Raw genomic sequence first — 22,190 nt, forward strand, 5'->3', positions numbered from 1 at the left:
CAAATCTCCAGAATCAGATGGCTAGGATTCTAATTACAATTGGATTAATCGATAAATCACATTAGTCTGAAATTTAACAATGTTGTAAATTAGCTGTTAAGGGGAAGTGATGCCAAAAAGTTAGGTGAAGAAAAGGTGGCGGAGGCATTTGAAATTAATAGATAATCAAATAAAACTAATCCCGTTCTTTGACAACACCTTTGAAACTCATTAATTTCATTTATTTATTCATATTTCATACTTAATACTTTTGTTTGTTTTGAACTTTTCTAATCAACCAAATTCACGTCTACATTTTCCAAAAAAACAGCATCTAATAATCCTGAAAACATACCATCCAAGTTTTTAGCTTGTAAAACTCAGGAGTTTACAATCCTAAGTTATAAAATCGTTGTAGCCAAACGGCCCCCTAAATTTTCTTATTTTAGAAAATTTAGGGGGCCGGTCGGGTTGAGTGCATGGTTGCTCGGGTCAGGTTCAGGTTGAGGCCAACCCGAACCTGACCCGCCCGAGTTGCACCCCTAATTATAAATGCATTTTTGGTGAGATGGTCCAGTGGGGGGTGCCCGTGTAGCCGGTTTCTGAAAGGTGCACCCTTCGCTTTAGCATTCGTTTAAAAAATATTTTATCCAAACTATCCAATGATTTAAAGGATAAAGCTATATTATGTGTGCATTTGACAAAATATTTAATAATTGGAAATTAAAATTTCAAATTCTAGAACTAAATTTTTTTTCAATTACAATGCCATTCAAGATTGCATCCGATGTTGCGATTTCAGCGTCTGAACAATATATGATCACAAATTCTTGTAAACTGCAAGCTTTCGAAAGTTAGTTTGAATTTGGCTAAAACTTATACAGATATTTAAGTTTTCAAAAATTATATGTTTGGTCTATTCACATATGTTGTTAGTAATGTGTCCTTTAAAAGCTCCTTTTATTTTGCTAATTGTATCTTAATAGACTCTCGTTATCAAGCTATGACTCATAAGTTGATAATGGGAGAGATTTAGAATGAACCAAAATTATAAAAAGGGGATCACACCTTGTCTTTTGGTACTGTGAGTTTTCACAATCTGCCCATTAGATTTACCATCGCAGCCGAGGTGTTCTACCTCACAAGGTTAGTCTTATATTTTATTCGGAGAAAATCCAACATATGTACTCCAAACTATTTATTCTCAAAATTTAAGGTCTGCATAAAAGGTTCTCAAACACTCTTTTTGTGAGAAGAGTGAATAATTTTTTACAAAATTTGTTTTGTATGGATAAGACAAAATTAGATATGAGGGCCGCCGTTCTTGAAAATGTGAGCCGTGAAATTGTTTTTAACAAAATTGCATAGACAATCCCTTATTATTTTTTATCTTTGTTTCCCTAGAGATGGCTGATTTTCCAGGTAAAACAAGAGGTGTTTTTGTTATTTTATAAAAGGGATTTGCTCCGCAGCATCGCAAAAGGCATTTTGCTGAGCGTCTATCGCTTGGGAGAGTATCCACTTAGGCTAAGATTTTGTCTTATTCATTTAATTCATTTGAGGTGGTTGCTCTCTCATGCAACAGCCGCTCCGTGAAATGCCTTGTGCTATGGTCACTAGGAAATCCCTTTATAAAAAAGAGAGTGCTCTTCTTATCATAAAAATATGACTATTATATAAGGTTGGAGAGGTGAGCTGATAAGGGAACATTCCTATTTGGAGTTTCTCAAAGGCCTTGTTTCTTTTGGATTTTGAGAATTGATTTTGAATTCAAAACTGAAAATTGTGTTGAACTTTGAGTCTAATAATCAGTTTTGGAGTCGATCAAAATCCAAAACAAACAGGGCCTAAATGATTAACCTCCCCAGACAATCTGGGGTAGATGGTCAACTTCCTATTGCAGGCCAAATTTTTCTGCAAGCAAAATGACGAAAATTCCACTACTATGATGGTATAATAATAAGGAACAATATTCTACACTCGTCTGTTCTTCTCATTGAAAAGTCTAGAGCAGATAGGAAAACGCGTAAGAGTAATAATATGAGGCTTTGTCCCTTGGGTTTTGACAACTTTCTGGTGTAACCACCTTTAAATTCGGGAACCACCCACCTCAGTTTTAATATTAACAATCTGCTGGTTTAGCCACCATTAAATTTGGATAGTTGTTATATAGCAAATTGCACGAAATATTCTATAGAATATTTGTGGGGCCAGTTTTGAGAAACTGCCAGAGATGGAGAGACTTGAGAGATGGGAGTAAGAGGAGCAAACAAATTCTAAACAAGTATTTTTCTTTGAGGGAAATTTTATTCCATCTCTACTCCAACCCATTCTCAACCTCTCTCTCTCTCTCTCTCTCTCTCTCTCTCTCTCTCTCTCTCTCAGAGTACGTTGGAGATACGAATATTGAATGGAATAACTCTTCATAGTTGCCAAAGATGAGCTTATAAAGTCAATAATCTATTTCTAATAAGACACGTTTAACAAGTTGATCAAAATATTAGAAAGAAAAAAACATATAATTAGAAATGAATAAATTTAGATAGGGATCTGCTAGGGTCCATCCCAAAAGGCATTTCACGGCTCGTCTGTCGCATGTCAAACCAGCCACCTCGTGAATGAAGACAAATAGTCCAGCTGCGAAATGCCTTCTGCGAGGGGAATGATATTTCCACCTTTTGCAGAAAATGGTTCAATTACCAAGGGGTAAAAGTGACATTTCACTTGACCTAGTTACAGAAAATTAACACTTCCGTCTGTCCAACCGAGTCACACAACGTAGGGAGAACCAGAGAAGCATCTAAAATCTCGCGAGATGAGATGGATACGAGAACTAAGTCAATCTTTCGTTTCATTGACTCGTTAGAGAGACCTCACCTAATGACAGATGGTTTGGAGGCGACTTGCAGCTAATTTTTGAGACCGCTCCCTTCAGTTTAGCATTCTTGTAGTTATATTAGCTTCTAAAATTCAAAAGAAATTTTGATAAATAGAAACAACAGAGAAGATAACATCAAGAGTACGTTTGAACGACAGAAAAGAGTGTAAGATGGTAAAGGCTTTAAAGAAAACTCAATTAACCTACCTATAAAAAAAATTAAATGGTTTAAAGAACGTAAAAGGAATGAGATGGGGAGAGCAAATGGGAAAGTAATGGAAAGATGACTCCATGATAATTTTAACTTCCAAAGCTTTTCCACAAAATTCATGAGATGGGGAGAGAGAATGGGAAAGGAATGGAAAGACGTCTCCATGAAAATTTTAACTTCCCAAACTTTTCCAGGAATTTTCCCACCTGGACAAAAGAAAAACTTGGGAATCGGATATTTCTTTCTTCACATAAGATGATCCCAATTACACAGTACCATAAATCATATATTTCTTCTTTAAACCCCCATATGAAAAGTTTCAGAATGTAATCCCAACTAAATAAAAATTAATGGTCTGAAAAACCACTAAAATTACGGGGCGAGCCTGGTGGGATCGCGGGGAAAGAGAGACGTCAAGCGAATGTTGTTCAGAGCACAAAAGAGCATCACCACGCGCTCCAAGCCAACACCAAACCCGCCATGAGGAGGTGCACCATATCTGTCAAAAAAGTTGAAAAAAAGGCAGTCATGAGAAGGTTACAATAAGGGATTTGCTAGGGGCCATCGCTGCCTTTCGCGGCTGGGCTGTTGCATGTGAAAGCAGCCACACAGGCTCAGATTTTGTCTTATTTATTTAATTCATAAGAGGCTGCTCTCACATGCAATAGCCTAGCCGCGAAATGCCGTATGCGATGGGTCCCTAGCAAATCCCTTAAAAATAAAGTATCACTAATTGGAGCAGTCACAAATATCCCTGGCAATTTTTTAAAATATAGCAGTATTTTCCTATTGTATATTGTTATGAAATGACATAATCCTGAAATTTTCCCTGAGGTTTTGAAAAAACATCAAGAAATCTTCATATTTTATTTTTACTGCAAAAATATAATGATAAATATCATATTAATTCACGATATTATTTGTTGTCCTAATTTTGTCCTTAAATTTTATATTTTTATATATTTAAAATATTTTATTTCCCAGTTTTTTTTCGATATAAACCTAAAATTGACAAAAAGTAAAATAAAATATCCCGAGACACACCCTTCCCGATAAATTTCTGAGACAAATATATGCGACTACGCTACTTGAGGAATAGCCCATACAATGGGGTCCACCTTTTGAACAGGTCCTCCAACTAATAGACGGCTAGGGATTTCGTGAGCAATAATTTGGGGCAGTCTCACATATCAACAAGCAGTCCTCAATTATATTGTGGAACCGCATCAAATATTGAATCAGAAAAGAAAAATGAATGAAAATGACAGCTGCCCTTCAGTGCATTACTAAAGCCTGTAGTTCTACAATACCCTTGTTATAGACTTATATGGGGCTTATTACAAAACTCCCTAAGTATTCCATGCAAACCCCAAGACCACTCACACTTGAAACAGCTTCCAATTTTTTGGCTACAATTTCTAAAAGAATTCTAATAGAACTTCAGGAGCTCGTGGACTCGTGAAGTTCTCTAGATTTATGACGAAGATTACAATTCCAAATTTAATTGAACAGGATTCGAGAGGTAATTCTTCAAGAACTTGGTATCACATGCCAGATATGTAAACAATGAAGGGTTTACCCTTACCAGACTTGTGTTTGTAAATTTGCACCTTTATTAATATATTATAATGATAAAATCAAAGCAACCCGAGAGGAATGTTTTGACGATGGTTGTGGAAAAGGAAAATGATATCTGTGACTGAGAGTAAGACCAAGGAAAATGATATCGTGACCAAGAGTAAGACCGATGGGAGACCCAGACAATGAGAGTGTGCCATGTATTAAAAAAAAATCTGCTTCTTGTTGATTTTCCTAAACCTAAGGGCTGGCATACGTCACTTGTGATGTTGTGGCGAGAACCCATTTGTTTTGTTTGGTCCCCTGCTCGGTCTTACCCTCGGTCTAGCTAGCATTACTCTGGTGGGAAATATAATTCAAGGTTCGAGGACAAGAGAGAGAGAAAAGAAAGAATTGAAAGGAATGTAACCAAAGAAACATACCTGAATGAATCAATGTATGTTGATATTGTCTTCACATCAATACCGCATGCCTCTGCACGAGCAGTCAGAAACTCGGGTATGTGTACACGCTGAGCTCCTGAGATAATCTCCTCACCTTTAAGAAATAGCCAAAACAAATTAACACTGGACAAAGAGGAGAATATGCAGCACTTCCTATGTTATTCCAAGAAAACATTACCACCATTCCGTTTCTTGTTAATCAATTATGGATATGACACATCATGAAAAGTAAAGTACAAAGTTTCTGGCCATGCACCAAAAGTTTAGTTCAAAGAAGAGATGGGTGCGCCAAATCTTAAGAGGGTCCAAGAACAATTTAAGAATCATCGGATTCTTTTTTTAAAGCATGTCCCATACACCAATGAAAGAGTGAGAAAGCATATTGGTCGATTGGATGCTTTCAAAAGAAGACTTGAGGACTCAAGAGTTTTTAAGGTAAATCATAGAAGTTAGAAGTGAGGAGCTGAGGAAGGTGGCAAGATGGAAACCACGTCCAAACCAAATGATAAAGCTCAATTTTGATGGGTGCTCTTCGGGAAGCCCTTGTCTGGCAGGTATCGACCGTATCGGTGGAGTTTCTATGGATAATTGTATTGAGAATTTTCTAGTCATTCCTGGTTCAATTAGAGTTGACGACTTCAATGAAGCAAATCGTAAAGCTTTACTTATGGAGTTAGTCGTTTGTTCAAGGAGTTTGTTCAAGGAGTTGAGGGGGGGTATTTGGGAAGAGAGGGATTTAACGAACGCAACAGACCGAACTAAAGGGGGAGTGTCTGTGGAGTTTTGGCCGTTTCATAAATGAGATTACAGATAGTGTTTGAGGGATGGGTGTCTCTTTCACCCACAGCATAGTAGCTTATGACTTAGCCAATTCCCCCGCAAAATGAGGGGACGGCCGTGAAGTAATGTTTGTGGGGAAAGCTTTGCCCTATTGTTTGTTTTTTCTTTTTTGAAAGTTGACATAATATATTGATAGATTATACGAGAATTACATAGGGGAGGGGGACTGGGAGTCCCTCATGAAATTACAACGTATGGGGAGCCAGGAGATAACTCTCGGTCCCTAACAGAAAGATCCAATAACAGAAAGATGCAATTTGTTTCCCCCATTACTGACCACTCTAAGTCCCCATACAAAACAGAATAACAGAATAAAGGTGCAATTTCTGCTATCTACTCAGAACTTCTTCATAGAAAAAACTTGTTGAGACAACCAAAATCTTTGCGATCTTCAACGAAGATCTTGAAAACCCTTCCTTGAACCCTTATTATATACTGCCAGGTATGCAATATTTCCCAAAATTCTATTAAAAAGGCCTGCAAAGTCTGACCCGAAAACATCCATACTTTGCATCCATAGACCTGAGAATCCCCTGCATCAGACACATATCACCTCCTTACTTTCTCAAAACATCCAAACTCCAAAAAGGGGCCAGTTCACCGGAACCTAAATATTTCTATACTGATTTCAAAGAACTCCCTATCCTATATACACTAACAGTAATAAGTTCTTCTAACTTCCTGATGCAGAGAAGACGATCCGCCTCCCAACTGTATCGTTGGTCCCTAATCTCATCATCCAAATGGTTCTTGAAGAATGGGAGTTCGTAAATCGGCAAACAAATTTCCTTGACAATGCGAGTGCCCGTAAGTGGAAAAAGCTCCTCAATGTTTTGCATATAATTTTCCTGAAATTGGCGCCATTGTCTTTTGATGATGCAATTGACAATCTCTGTAACAGTAGATGATTCAGAAGAGGCTTTGATTTCATTATACCTCCAGCATTTGACCATCTATAGATTCTCAATCCACAAAGAGCAGTTTATAGTCTCCGTCCTCCTTTTGAAAGTGCAAACTTCCAGGGTGGTAGACAAACTTGGCTCCATTTTTCCGTCCTTTCTTATAGAAATCCTCTACTTTTTCTTTGAAACCCAAGAGACTATTGTGTACTCTGCCACCCATAATTGCCAATAAAGTGGCCCCACAATTTGTGCATAACGTGTAGAAACAAAAGTTACTAACCTGGATTTCTTCCTAGCTAAGGTAAAGGAGAGGGTCTCAATATCAAGGCAACCGCTGCCTCCCAATTAATGTAAGCGGTGACGGTACCAGCTGTCGCCGTGCAAAGATTTAGGTTCATCCAAGAAAAACACTTCTCCATACAAAGTCTAGATACTACTAATTACATATAATTTTCATCCTGAGAGCGCCACATCCCAGAATACTTGCAATACCCTAGGCCTTAAAAGAAGTTAAAAATTTACACATCTCAAATACTCCACGAGTTGTAATTGAGGCCGAATTATGCCCAATAGTACCCCTAGCTAGAGTGCGAAGCACCTATTCTATTTTTGTGTTAGCGACTGAATTTGCACAGCTCAGACGAGACCAAGTTCGACGCCTAAACTTTCTTCTGCCATAATGACCTTGCTTCCCAGACACATCTACAGCAGGTGGAGCAGGTGCCTTAGGGATGGTATCCACTTTCATCCTATTAGTGACTTTCTGAGAGGATTTTGATAGTGACGGGTCAGTGTCACCCGGAAAACAACAATTTTCTAATGGAGTAACCTTGGAAGACCCATTCCGAATAGAATGGAGAATTTGAAAACTACCCGTGCAAATTGTACGGGTCTGACACAACAGAGCGGGCCTGATGGATTATGGAGGGTCCACCAACACTGTTCCGGTCGAGATCCCCAACAATGGCCGATTTCTGGACCAGCATCCGCTTCCACTAATTCGAAGGACAGACCCCAAGATCACTGGGAGCAGCCGGCGGCCGGTTAAGAGTTCCCAGGCGAGGCCCCAAGGCGGGATCAACCAAGGAGGAGAAGACCATGGCTGGAGATTCCTTGGGCTTAAAAGTTTACTTTGTACTCTGCTTTTGTGACTTGGGGGTGACGGAGCCTGGATTTCTACTCCTATCTTAAAGCATATATTATGTATTCGGCTATGGACAAAAGGTTTGATTAGGGGCCAATCAGAGGTGAGAATTTGCACAAACGCAAAGGTCATACCTTGACCATGGCTTCCTTCCATTCTAACTTCCAAGACCTTCCCAAACAGGCTGCCCAAAGCCTCCACTGTCGAGGTTGCCCGTGCATGAAGGGGGATCCCGATGAAGTTTACCCAGACTGCCCTTTCCCCTTGACTGTGTTCCGGGCTCCACGCTAGAAGGGAGTGGAGGAAAGTGCCATAAGCCTTTTCTTCCAGCTTCAAGATCTTTAAGGCCGTATCGTCACTTTCAAACATAAAAAGAATCTTATTAGGACCAAGAATGCCCGGTTTAGCTAGGGACGAAATTTTCCATAGATTTCTAGCCCGATTCCATATATCATCAAGGCCCCAGTTTTTCCATTCTATCCTACCAACCAGGCAAGATTTTAGAAGAAGTTTGCGAGCTTCCACCTCCTTCACTGAGATGGTTAGGGTTGGAATTCCTTCCTCCGACCCGGATGATATGTTTCCAGAGCCAGGCCAAGCCCCTTCAATCCACTCTCCTGGTGATGTGGGGATATGATTTTCTGACGATAAGGGCCGCCTTGATGATTCTTTTCTCCACCCATACTTGCAACATTGACAGCTCCTCCGCCAAGTGAAGTTGTGGTAGCCACATTTGGTACAAAACCAGTCGCCCTTTTTTGTTTCTATCATCTTCCAAATCCTTGTTTTTTACACCCTCTCAATTTCTCAATACTAGAGAAAACCAAAGAGAACTCCTTTCATGAGTTTCAAAAGCAACTTTACTAAACTTGTCAATAATCTTGCCAATAGTAGTCAAATCGGTTTTTTCTAAATCTTGAGAGGAAATAGACAAATGGATCCCCACATTTGTTCTCTTCCTCTAATGATTCTATTACTGTTTCTAGAAGAAAAAAGAAAGAGCAAAAGAGCAGCTTTTGAGTACAGAATTGAGTATACATATAATGTTGACCTCTTTAATTAATAAAAAATATATTAATTTGATAAAATTATAAAACTGTATGTCTGTCTTACTGACACCATCAAGTGGCCCCCAAAGAAATTTAACAATGAAAACACCACAGGGACAAAGGATTATGTATTCAATCAATCTTGTAGGGATTATGTATCCACAAAGAAATCCTCATCTCTTACCTCTAATGAAGACATCAAAAGAATTACTGTATGCAGGATCGTCATAACACGGCATGGTGTAGAATGGTCTAACAGCCATTGGATAGCGATGAAGTATATAGAACTCGGTGTCATACCTAAATTCACAAGTAAACTTCAGCTTCCCAGTCTGATAATTATTCATCACATTAAAGCCCAAAATACAAAAGTAGATATGAACAGGTGGGGAGGGAAAATAACTTACTTCTCCAAAACCAAATGACCCAACTTTCTCTCTGTCTCTGTATTTAGATCCCCTAAAGGATCAACTTCTATACCAGCTTCCTATACAAACACAATTCCTGCATCGTCACCATACAGAAAGAAATACTGGCCAGGAACTCAAACATACAATAAGAGCATGCTCTATGCCGAAAAAGGAAAAAAAAAGTCCAGATATGTGTTGAATACGCTCCACAACCTTAATAGATGTTTATTGTTATTGTTCAACATGGATGGCATCACGAATGCACAGACCCCCCCCCCCCCCCCCCCCCCCCCCCCCCACACACACACACACACATATATATATATATGAGAGAACGGTTCCTACACACATGTGTAGATAAGTTATCTACACAGTAGCTTAAAATACAGTGGAGGGCATATTGTTTGGGTGATCCAAACCATTCATTTGATTGGCCCTCACATAGATAGGGTGTCCATAAAAATCAGCTCCATAGGATCATCCCAACCCTACGATTTGTGGAGATAAAATGGACGCGTATAAACCTTCACAAATCTGTCCATTTTTTGCCTCCACGGTTTGAAGGGTTAGGATGATCTTATGGGCTGATTTTTTGTGGACACCCTATCTATGTGAGAGCCAATCAAATGAATGGTTTGGATCACCCAAACAATGTGGGCCTCCACTGTATTTTAAGGTAGTGTATAGATAACTTATCTACACATGCGTGTAGAAACCTCTCTCTCTCTCTCTCTCTCTCTCTCTCTCTCTCTCTATATATATATATATATATATATATATATATATATATATATATATGAGGAAAGTGTTGGTGAGCTTAAGCTCACCAAACTTATGGTGAGCTTAAGCGCCCCAATCACATGGGTCCCACATTTTCTGTGGTGATCCAAACCATTCATTTGCAAGGCCCTATCATAGATAGGGTGTGTACCAAATATCAGCTCCATAGGATCATCCTAACCCCTCCATTTGTGGAGGACAAAAATGGGCAGATTTGTGGACAAATAATGTCTGTCCATTTTGACCTCCACAAATGGATGGGTTAGGATGATCCTATGGAGCTGATTTTTGGTACACACCCCATCTATGTAAGGGCCTTTCAAATGAATGCTTTGGATCATCCTAACAAAGTAGGCCCCAATGTGATTGGGCGCTTAAGCTCACCATAAGTTTGGTGAGCTTAAGCTCACCAACCCTTTCCTCTATATATATATATATATATATATATATATGGGGAAAAGGATTGTACGCTCGACCGTACCTAAGGTTAGGTACGGTAGAGTGCCAAATCACATGGGTCCCACATTTTTTTTGGTCATCTAAACCATTCATTTGCAAGGCCCCATCATAGATAGGGTGTGTACCAAAAATCAGCACCATTGAATCATCCTAACCCCTCCAAAACTGGAGGGCAAAATGGGCAGATTTGTGGACAAACAGTGCCTATCCATTTTGACCTCCACAAATGGATGGGTTAGGATGATCCTATGGAGCTGATTTTTGGTATGCACCCTATCTATGATGGGGCCTTGCAAATGAATGGTTTAGATGACAGAAAAAAATGTGGGACCCATGTGATTTGGCACTCTACCATACCTAACCTTAGGTACGGTCGAGCGTACAATCCTTTTCCTCTATATATATATATATATATATATATACGAACGCACGCACGCCCACCCCCACCCCACCTAGTGTGTAGATAACTTATCTACACATGTGTGTAGAAACCGTTCTCTCTCTCTCTCTCTCTCTCTCTCTCTCTCTCTCTCTCTCTCTCTCTCTCTCTCTCTCTCTCTATATATATATATATATATATATATATACACGCACGCCCACCCCCCCCCCCCCCACACACACACACACACATATATATATATATATATATATTTGAATGGTATACACACACGTATGATATGGTCACGAGTACAATTGTATCCAGCATCACCATCGAACATGTGACACATGTAGGGTACACACCACAAGCTGATGTCCACCCCCCAACCCCACCCTCTTTCAACATAGTCAACATCATGATAGCAATTCTCAAAATACACAGATATGTGTATATGGACAGTGTGATCCCAAGTCAACTATGTGTGTGTGCGTGCGTGCATGCGTGATATGGTCCCGACTTCACCATCGAACACGACACAAGTTTGGGCTTAGGCCACTAGCAGGGGCGCATCCAAAACAAGTAGAAAAGTTAATCACCATATGTTTTTTCATCATCATGGTGTTCGGAGTTCTTGTCCAGTTTGGCTCTTTTCCAATTGTTTTTGCCTTTTTGGCTATATCCGACAAGTATTTGCCAGTTCTTTAGAAGCACAAATCCCATATATCTCATCATATTCGATGACGATTGACCGGTCAATGATGCCTTGCATGCCACCGTTATCGGGCAATCACGTCCATCCGATAACAAGCCAGATAATGCAAGTGTGGTGAATGGGGCAATGAATCCACATGCAAGTGATGCAATGAACTACACAAGAGAATTAAGCACCAACCAGATGATGCATACCTTGAGCATTTGAATCCCTTCTTTGAAAGTAAGTCGCAAAGTCTTCTTCAAAAACTGTGGCAACCAATAAAATATTAATAAAAAGAAACACGTAGAACAAAGATACGAAAGTTATAGCTTTCCTCCGATAAAAGAACAGAATAATACCAACGAAAGTATTTACAGAAAATAGCAGAGGGAAACAGATAATGACGAATGCAGGCAATGAAATACCAACAAAATTAAAATTTTGAGACTCGGACGAAAATTCTAACCTTCAAAGGTTTAAATGGGTACTGCTTTCCGATGGCATCAAGTTCCATTTTACATTTCTCGTTCAAAGTTTCAAACATTGAGACAAATAAGCGGTCCACAATGTCCAATACCTTCACAAAATAGTGAAGGTGTCAGCAATTAATGGATAATTTACGTTCACTAATTCCTGATGACCTAATGTTACCTCAAAATAGTGCTCCTTAATCTCCATTTCAACGTCAAGGCCTGTAAATTCACACAAATGCCTATGTGTGTATGAATCTTCAGCTCTGAAAACAGGACCGATTTCAAAAACACGTACAAAATCACCACAAATTGCCATTTGCTTGTGAAGCTGAGGTGACTGCGCTAAGCAAGCAGGTTGCCCTTTATACTCCAGTTTAAAAACAGCTGATCCACCTTCACTAGCTCCTGCTATTAACTTTGGAGTATGGATCTCAACAAAACCTTCATTTAATAAGAATTGTCTGAATATCTGCACAGAGTATACAGGCTTTTAGAAACATACTTCCAAAGTATCACCAAATCTATATACGCAAACAAGAAAAGGGGGAAAAGGCGGCATGGCTATAACTTAGCTGGACAAGAATGCACTTTCTGCCCTGGGCACGAAAGATTAATGCCCTTACAAATATACAAATATTTAAAAAGGCGTCAACTCACTTACTTCAAATAAAGATTTGGTACTACACATACATATTTAAGAGAGTAAACAAGTCTGTGCAAACACCAAGAATAAATCCCCAAGCCCAAATGGACTTCAGCAAGTGGTATTTTCATACACCTTTGACACATGCACAAAGTTTTCTGAGTGCTTCCGAATTCCAATAGCATGGATAAACACACCTTTTTATTATTGTCTCTCCACTGATATAAAGGTGTCTTGGTCCTATGGGCCACTGGTGGATGTATCAGGCATTAGAGTGGCTATATACATACATTACTCACAACTGGTAGAACCATGGTTTTGGTTTCGGTCATCAGCAAAACTGGAACATTTCGGTTTCGGTATGAAATTTCGGCCGAAATCTTGTAAAATCATGGAAACATTTCGATAAGAAATCACAGCTGAAATCCAAGCAGGAATCTTTACCGCTGGTTTTTCTTTTTCTTTTTTGTATTTTTTAGAAATATCTTAAAGGAATCTTGCGGTTCTCCTCTTTTCTAAACGTGGAGTTGATTTTTGTCAAGGTTTCTATTGAAATTTCTTTGTTTTTTAATCTGAAAAGTTGCATGTTTCGCATATTTCGACCGAAACATTAATGAAATCCCAAAATTTCGGAAAAATAATGAATGACATAAATATTTGAAGCTTTTCCTCTTGTGTGGATGTGATGTTTACTCTTTGCCAAGGTGTGGTGTCTTGATCTTCCTAAGATAATCCCATACAAGTGTGATCCACCCTACATCAATCAGTCTACCCTCTCAAATCTCTCAATTTATTTCAGACAGTTCTTAAGATTTTGGTGCTAGTGCAAGGCTGGCTTTGTACTCTTAGTTTCTTTTTTCTTTTCTTCTGGTTGCCTTTGTAAGCATGGACCACCTCAGTCCTTTTGCTTTAGCTAATGAATTTTACCTTTCAAAGAAAAAAGGTTTTGGTGCAAGTGTCAGAAAGGTGATAAGTAATTCCAAATGCACTATATCCGGGAATGGAATAATAGGACACAAGTATCATCCGATTAATTGGGAAGAGGTATGCAGACAAAAAAAAAAGTTATCAGAATTGAAAACTTGAGTAGAAACGATGCTATTCCAGGGTTAAGCAGGTTTGAGGAAGAGAATACAACACATTGGGGACCATGATTGGGGCTACAGGGGTTAGTTGTTAGAGGTTGTAACTTGAATGCATCACACTTCATGTCTATCTGAGCATTTATGGGAATGCTAAAAGTAGGGGAACTGTGATTTGAAAATTCTAAGAGAGAGTGGGAAATAAGATTGTCAAAGACCAATTTTTAGAAGAAAACCTAAAGTCATCAGGAGGATGGACGAAAGCTATATCCTTGGGGTTAGGGTAGACATGAATGTTAGTATAGGGATCATCAACAGCTGTTTTGGTTAAGTCTTTTATGCAGTGTTCTTGCTTCAATTAGAAGGAACACATTCCCTTGTACCAAGTTATGAGAAGTTCTTGTTTCTCCAAGAGCCAGGGACTCAATGGATAAAATCCACATAAATAAACTTCAAGATGGGGATATTTGGCTTACAGATCAGTCCTTCATGTGTGAGAACTTAGAAGTAGGTCAATTATATTTCTCAAAATGCTCGGTTGTTCGAAATGTTTGGTTGTTCTGCCTCGATCTTTTTGGAATGATATGGGTCTTTACTAACATGCCCTATTTAAAAGGTGGTCAGCCCAGCCGTATCTAAGGAGGTAAATCTTATAAGAAGTACCAACTTATGCCATCTAGTAAGGGGGTGTCTAATGAGAGGTATAATTCTAGAGATGAAAGTTCTTCCATGTCAAAATTAGTGGAGGATAAAGATCTTCATATTATTCATTGGACTTTGCCCAGCAAGGAATTTTGAGTATCGAGGTATAAGAACCATGAATGGATTTGAGCAAACAAAGGCACATAAAGAGTGGAAAAGATACAAACAAGATCAATAGGCCCAATTAAGCCCAACTTCAACGGGAGATCGATAAGGCAACTGGGGGACTAGTGTTCCAGGGATTCTATGATAGAACTGAGGTGAAGTTTCCTCTTTTGGGCCCCTTAGAGTATTTTAGAGATGAAGTTTCCTCTTTTGGGCCACTTAGAGTCCTTTTGGATATAAGTATTTTAGAAGTATAAGTAAAATAAACGAAAAAAAGAAGTAATACCAAAGTAAAAAAAAAAAATTAACTTTCTGCAAGCCATTTGGTAGACATGCAATAGATATAAGGTAAATCTAAATATAATTAAAACCTATCTCCCAGAAGGTTCCTTAAAATAGATATAAAACTGGTTATCTTTTCTGAAGGTTCCTGCTGCATGCGAAGATTGAAAAATCCTGCTCTCTCTCTCTCTCTCTCTCTCTCTCTCTCCATTTAGTCTTCTCCAATCCTATTTTCTTAGAACAAAAAGAGAGGAACGACGATGCTGGATGGTCTGCTCTACACGGGATTTTCCTCAAATAGTATGCAAAGAGAAAGATTTATATATGCATCTCAACCTCATCACTTCTCCTTTGATCTCAGGGGTTTCTGTATCTCTTTTGGATCTTTTCTTCCATGTTCTTTGCTGTTTTGACGATTTTGTTTCGTTGTGGTTGTTGCAGCAAATAGCTGATCCAAACTAGAAGGGTTGCTTCCATATTACGATTTGGGAGATGATCTACACAGAGAAGATCTTAAGAAGCCGGAGACAATGATGACAGTTTCTCATTCCAAGGTTAGCTGACAGCAATGGCAACGCTTCCTTGTTCCAAAATGAGCCGATGGCAATGGCAATGCATCCACATTCCAACATGAGCCGAAATCATAGAGAGAGAAGCCCGATTTTCAGACAGATTCCGACCTTTTTCAGCTCGATTAGGGAGGAAAGAGCAATGGCTCTTATTCAGAAAATCAGACACCAACAAGAACTGTGGGCTTGCCAGAGAAAACCGACCGAATGCCGTTTGGAAAGAGAAAATGATGTCATTTGCTGCATATTTCTGAGGGATTTGCGATTTCGGGGACAACCGAACACACCCTTAGGAATCAAAGTATTAAATGAAGTGAAGACTTGAGCGCTTCCAGAATGGTTAAGGATCTTTTGTATGAGTTTAGTGAATAGTCAATTGGTTAAGGTGACTATGAAAAGTGTCATCGCATGAAATCCAAAAGTGAATCAATGTACATGGAAACTCATTTTTTTTAGCATCATAGGTGAGATGTTGGATTTAACTAGTAGCAGTCTAGCAGATGTATCCATTCAGACACATTTTGCGTGGAAAAAAATAGGCGTGGATTCTCTCTTTAAAGGAAAGCGCATGTAGACCTTTATATATTGGGAGATATTTGCCGCTTGTGTAAAGGATACTTCACCTCTCGCTTTTAACAAAGCAAATAATTATATAAAAAATTGCAGTAGCAGTAACAACAGCAGCAGTAGCAGTAGTGGTAGCAGTAGTAGTAGCAGTAATAGCCAAAACGAAATCACATTTTTGTTTGCACCATTGAAGAAGCCTCAAAGTTTGTAAACATGTAGCGATGTATAACAAAGTAATGCATATGCTAAAGATCTATAGCTATATAGCACTACAGGCTCTGATGAACAAAGGTTAATCCAGAAATATATACAACTTACATTTCCAACTTGAGATTGAATACTAAATATCCCTTGATTAGCAGGTGTGCGTGTGTCGAGAAATCTGTAGTTTAAGCGTGTATCTCGATTAACACCGGCAAGAACAATTCCATCCTGCAGCCTTCAAAATACTATTAGTAAAAGAGTGATTGATTGGTAAATATACAGAAAAAAGAAAAGAAAATATTCAACGCCTTGATTAAGAGCTCTGAATTGGAGTTTCAGTTAAAGAACAAATACAAAAACCGCCACTTTCTATCAAAACACATGCTGACTAACTTATTAGATTTAGGAACGTGAAAAACATTATGTTCTTCAAGATTAAAAAGACAACAAAAGTTCACATTAAAAAGTATACCTTCTTAGCTTCCTCGATCTCTTTTTCACTTCGAGCAGCATCCTCGATATTGATAGGTAGATTGGGCACTGCTTTGCTGATGCAATAAAGTTTTCTTACTTGTACTTCCACCTACATACAAGATAAGAAATATATGGATTACCCTCCATTATTAAAGTAAGACTTAACATAGATAGAAAGATATTGGAACAATGATCATGAAAGTTTGACATATAGATGCCTGAACAGAACATAAGTAAATAGTGGTTAGTGGATGCTTCCTGTCCTGTGTATCATCCACCATTTATTGAAGTAGGATAGAAGCAGATTGATATGGGGCAACTGAATCCATAAGGATGCCCTATGTTGCATCGGTACAGCTACAAGCATTGGACTCCAACACGGCTACAAGCGTTGAACTACATTACATATGGTGCACTAAACTTTTTTTTTTTTTTGAATGGCTTATGGTGCACTAAACTAATGAATGGTTCCAGGTCCACCCCTAAAATTAGGTACGTAACCCATGTCACATAAGAAAGCTGAAAGAAACAGAAATGAGCATTTACATTTTTTTTGTTTGTTCTATATAATCACATAATAACAGTCATAATCACTTTGTCATTTTTTTAATGAGTCATAAATTCTTTTTTTTTTTAATGGTAAAAGGATTTCATTAAAAAAGCAAGACCGAGGAGGTCCCAAGGTTACATCAAGATAACATGTTATCCAGCTCAGGAAAACATAGTAAAACCAAATCAGGAGCTAGAGAGGAAGAAAATCAAAGAGCTCAATCCTCTCCCTAGAGACTCCTCTCACCAGTCTATCCGCCTCGCCACTGGCTGATCGTCTAACATGATTGAAAGAGATGGATGCCGAGCCCAATCTATCTTGCATCTCGTCAAATAAAGCTGCAAATATTCGGAGAGGCACATGCAAACCTCTAAGCCATCTGATGACATTGACAGAATCTCCTTCAATCACCACCTTGCTCAGGTCCACGTTATGGAGCATTTTGATTCCTTGATAAATAGCATGGACCTCTGCCTCATTCGCATCTGCCACCCCAATCGGACCACTAAAAGCCCATAATACTACTTCTTCATCCCGCAGCAATCTTCCAATTCCCGAAGCCTTGGATTATCCAAACTAGAGTCATCAAAATTCAATTTTAAGATTCCATGGGCCCTTGGTATCCAAGGTTGAATTATTTTGGGTTCACTTGGAGAAGCACCCACATTCCATCCATGCCAAAAGTCATATGCCGATACAAACCTCAAGCTTTCTAAAGTTTTCACCCATGATATTGTTAAGGCAATTATCTTATTGAACAGAAACTTATGGCAACTATCCATGCCATAAGTCATAAATTAATGACCAAAGAACTTAACAAATAGCTAGAATTCAAAGTAAAAAAAGCACCAATTACTTTTCTGGAGGGGTATGTGACAGAAATAAAATACCAAAGTGATTGCCAAGTTACAAAACAAGCACAATAATCTATACTATATATAACATTAAAACTTGGCTTTTCATGCCAACTTTGTAAGCTACTCAAAAGCTTACAAATGTAACTTTCCCTACAACTCACAAAATTAAGCTTTTGACTTTTACCTTTTAATGTTCTGATGCGAACCTGGAAGATATTACCTGATAATATCTATTAGTTATTATTTAATACTTATCTATTATTTAGAGATTTAGTAGGCGATCTTGGTCGTATTTTTAGCAGTTATCCTATTCTATATTCAGTAGGAAAGTGGCATATGATCATTTTAATAAAAATAATTTGTAATCTTCTATTAAATCATGAATGAAAAATCATCTTCTACTCTCCCTATTCTTCTATTGTTCTTGACATATGATTATTTGAGTCTCACTTACCTAAAAGCACATATAAATGAATCATGTTCGGAGTTTTATTGTACATATAAAAAGAACTGAATTATACCAAATTATCACCTGTTGAGAAGTTCCAGTAATCGCAACCTGAGGAACTGAAACTTTCCCTTCCACATCAATAATGGATTCTCTACTCAATCCAGCTGCAAACTTCACCATCTGTCTACTAACAAGATCTTCAGCCACAGTCAAAACACACTGAACCGTACAACCCTTCTCTCTCAAAACCAAAAAAGCCATGTTTTTACCAACTGTTCGGCTCGTATGAACCCGTCCACGGATCAAAACCTCATTCCCCTTCAATTCCTCATTCAAAAACCTAATCTCAGTCCATTTTTTTCCCGTAACCGCTTTCGATTGTAGATCATTGAGCGGAACTTCTCCGTAATTTTCCGAAAGTGGATCGATTTCAAGGGCAGATAATGCGGCTGCGGCTGCGGCTGTGGCGGCTTCTTGTTGGCGCCTTAATTTCTCTGCTTTTACGGCTTCTTTTTTCGCAGCTTTTTTGCTCAGAGTTTTTGAGTCTTCCTCTGTGGATGCTAGGGTTTCGGAAGGATTTTCAGATCCTGACGCCATTTTTAGGTACTACAAATTTTACTTTGAAGGAAGGAGAGCTTGAAAAGTGGAAAGAGGGAGAGACTAAACCCTAGAAGAGAGAGAAAAGAGAATACAAACCCTAGACGAGGGAGAGAACCACGGGACCTGTCAGGAAAAAACCTCGAGCAAAACCCAAGAATTTTTTTTTTCCGCCCCCTGGTTCGTCGTGGAGACTATGGAAAAACTTTTCTTGAGCAAGAAGTAATGACTTTTACAGCAAGTGATATGTATATATATATTCACCCCATTAGCTTTCCCGAAGCGCCCCCCCCCCCTGCTGTTAGAGGGTACTGGAGGAACTTCCTCCAGACTGTTCTGAAGACAAGTTTTGTGATATGCTTAATATAGACTTTATGCTTATCATAGACAACACTTTCTTCTATAATTCTAACAAGGGTACGTTTGTCAAATCATATTTCAAAAGAACGATTAGTTGATCTAAACCGTTCATTTGTTGATCTAAACCGTTGTTAGAATGATGGCAAGAAAATAATTACAGTGGGACCCACAGATTTGGTTGATCCACCCCGTTCATCTGTTGGTTCCCACCATAGATCGTGCCCAAAAAGCTGCTGCATAGGATGATCTAACCCTTCATTTTATCCTCATGACGTTCTACGAGACCAACGACCTATGACGCCTTATAGCGGGGACGTGACATACTCACCCCTTTTTCTTCCTCGGACCATGGTTTAAAATTTCGGTTTCAGTAACCGTTTCGGACCCACCGAAAACCAAAATTTCGGCGAAATCCAAAATTTCAAAATTTTGGGCGAAATTTTGTAACACTTTTTTTTAATAAATAATGGCATTTGATCGAAATTTCAGACCGAAATTACCAAATAAATGGCGAAAAATGAAATTTTGGAAAATTTCGGTTTCGGTCCGAAATTTCAGCTTTCGGTCGAAATTTAAAACCACGCCTCGGACCACCCACCTCTACTGTATTTATGACTTATGAGTCTTATGATTACTCTACATGAGGTTGGACTGGGGAAGTAAAGGGGGGCGTATATATAGCTTCGCCTTGTATGACCCGAAATTTTGCCTTTTACCACTCTCTTTATGCTTATATTCGTAATAATCGACATGTCATTCAAAAGTTTATTCGTCCAGCATTGCTCACCTTCCAAGAAATGCATGCTCGAATCACCACTAGTTATCAGGAATTTTGTCTAAAGATGCCCGCTTTGCAAACTATTTTCTTGTTAGTGATTGAAAATTATGAGATGGCTAAAATGTCAAACTTTTCAAAATACTACACCAAACTTCTTGATTTAAATGCCCTCGGCTTCACTACAAAATTATTAACCTTTTAGTCTTAGGCCATGTTTGGCAACTATGAATTTTTTTAGTGCTCAAGGGTCTGATTGGAAGTGTAAATATTTTTTTCATGTTCTGTATACTACACAAAATATTAAGTGTGCAGTAAAAAAAGTATATCAACAAAATTTTGCAATGAAAAAAATATGGGATTTGCTAGGCAATTTAGCGGAAAGCCGTTTCACAGCTGACTTTTGCAGGTGAGAACAGCCACCTTTGACGAATTAAATGAATAAGACAAATTTGCTGAAAAGTGAGCTGGTGGGGCTGTTCACTCCTGCAGAAGTCAGCCGCGAAATGGCTTTCCACGAAATTGCCTAGCAAATCCCAAAAAAATATATGTCAGAGATAAGATTTGTTCTTCCATGCAAACTTTCATGTTATATAATGTTTTGCATGTCTGCAATAAAAAAAAAGTGTGCATTCAACAGACCATGAAATATATCATATTGTATATGATGTATGAAGGCCCTTTTTATTTTGGATTTTAAGTCAGAAACTGATTTTGGACTCAAAATTAAGCACAGTTTTGACTCCGACAAACAGGGCCAGATGCAATTCTTAGTCCAATAATCAATTTTGGATTCAAAATCAATTCCGAAAATCCGAAATGCACAGGGCCAAAGTCGACTTATCATTCAATTTACACGAGTATTTCAGTCATTTAAAGGAGTGTTTGTTTTGATAAACAAAAGAGGAAAGACTGGGGGAAATAAAAAAATACTGGGAAAACAATAAGCAATTGAAAAAGAAAATGTACTTCCCCCCTATTGTTAATATTTAAGAAAATTGTTCTTTGTTACATGGATTATTGGGGCGGTCGATCCGGCTAGAACTTCGAGCCTCTTCTCTAGACGTTCTCATGCTCATCCTCATTCGCATAGGAGGAGAGATTGCACCACCTCCGATATCGGTGGCCGGAAATCTGGCTCTGACTGGAAAAAGGCAGAAGAAAATTGTTAATATCATGAGAATTTTAGGATGGTGAAATTAAAATAAAAAATAAAAAATTGAAGCTTAGATGCCGAGATTACTAAGCCCAGTTTGTTTTGTATTTTAAGAAATCCAATTCTGAGTCCAATAATAATCAGTTTTCACTCAAAATCAATTCCAAAAATCCAAAACGAAGAGGGCTCAAGTGAATCTAACTCGGAAATAAAAACTAGATTTTGGCTAGCAAGCAGCTCTAAATGGTTTGCAAAACACAATTTTGTGAAGTTTTAAGAACTAGATTTTAGCCCGCAAACAGTGTCCTAAATGGTTTGTAAGACACAGCATAATCGGGACTCGCTCCGCAGAATCCTAAAACTAGGCTTGATGTATCAAGGGGCTAGAATCTTCCAATCAAGGTAAGTTTGACATATAGATGCCTGAACAGGACATAAGTAAATAATTGTCAGTGGATGCTTCCTGTCCTATGTATCATTAACCATTTAATGAAGTTGGATAGAAGCTGATTGATATTGGGCTCCTGAATCCGTAAAGATGTCCTATGTTGCCTAAGCTAGAGCACATAAACCGGCCACCACTCCCATAGTTGTTTC

General features: G+C 38.5%; 1 protein-coding gene across 1 annotated transcript; it reads right to left on the bottom strand.

Moving 5' to 3' along the window:
- Positions 1 to 3,291: 3,291 nt before the first annotated feature.
- Positions 3,292 to 19,563, bottom strand: LOC143879857 (aspartate--tRNA ligase 1, cytoplasmic-like). The gene is made up of 10 exons (XM_077382506.1): positions 18,787 to 19,563; positions 16,846 to 16,956; positions 16,488 to 16,601; positions 12,398 to 12,688; positions 12,213 to 12,323; positions 11,959 to 12,012; positions 9,432 to 9,511; positions 9,209 to 9,324; positions 5,069 to 5,183; positions 3,292 to 3,567 (listed from the first exon to the last, which is right to left on the bottom strand). The coding sequence occupies exons 1-10, from the start codon at positions 19,300 to 19,302 to the stop codon at positions 3,441 to 3,443; spliced, it is 1,635 nt and encodes a 544-aa protein (XP_077238621.1). The 5' UTR covers positions 19,303 to 19,563; the 3' UTR covers positions 3,292 to 3,440.
- Positions 19,564 to 22,190: the final 2,627 nt, after the last annotated feature.

This window comes from Tasmannia lanceolata, unplaced genomic scaffold (assembly GCF_043159265.1).
Source record: "Tasmannia lanceolata isolate RefF3 unplaced genomic scaffold, GAP_Taslan_0.1 ptg000006l, whole genome shotgun sequence".
Classification (NCBI taxonomy): Eukaryota; Viridiplantae; Streptophyta; class Magnoliopsida; order Canellales; family Winteraceae; genus Tasmannia; species Tasmannia lanceolata.

Excerpts from the sequence above, each read along its gene's own strand:
- LOC143879857 (XM_077382506.1), bottom strand. The coding sequence starts at position 19,302 with ATGGCGTCAGGATCTGAAAATCCTTCCGAAACCCTAGCATCCACAGAG. Across the intron at positions 12,013-12,212 it reads ACCCATTTAAACCTTTGAAG|TTTTTGAAGAAGACTTTGCG; the intron begins GTTAGAATTTTC and ends TGGTTGCCACAG. Across the intron at positions 5,184-9,208 it reads TTTTGATGTCTTCATTAGAG|GTGAGGAGATTATCTCAGGA; the intron begins GTAAGAGATGAG and ends TATTTCTTAAAG.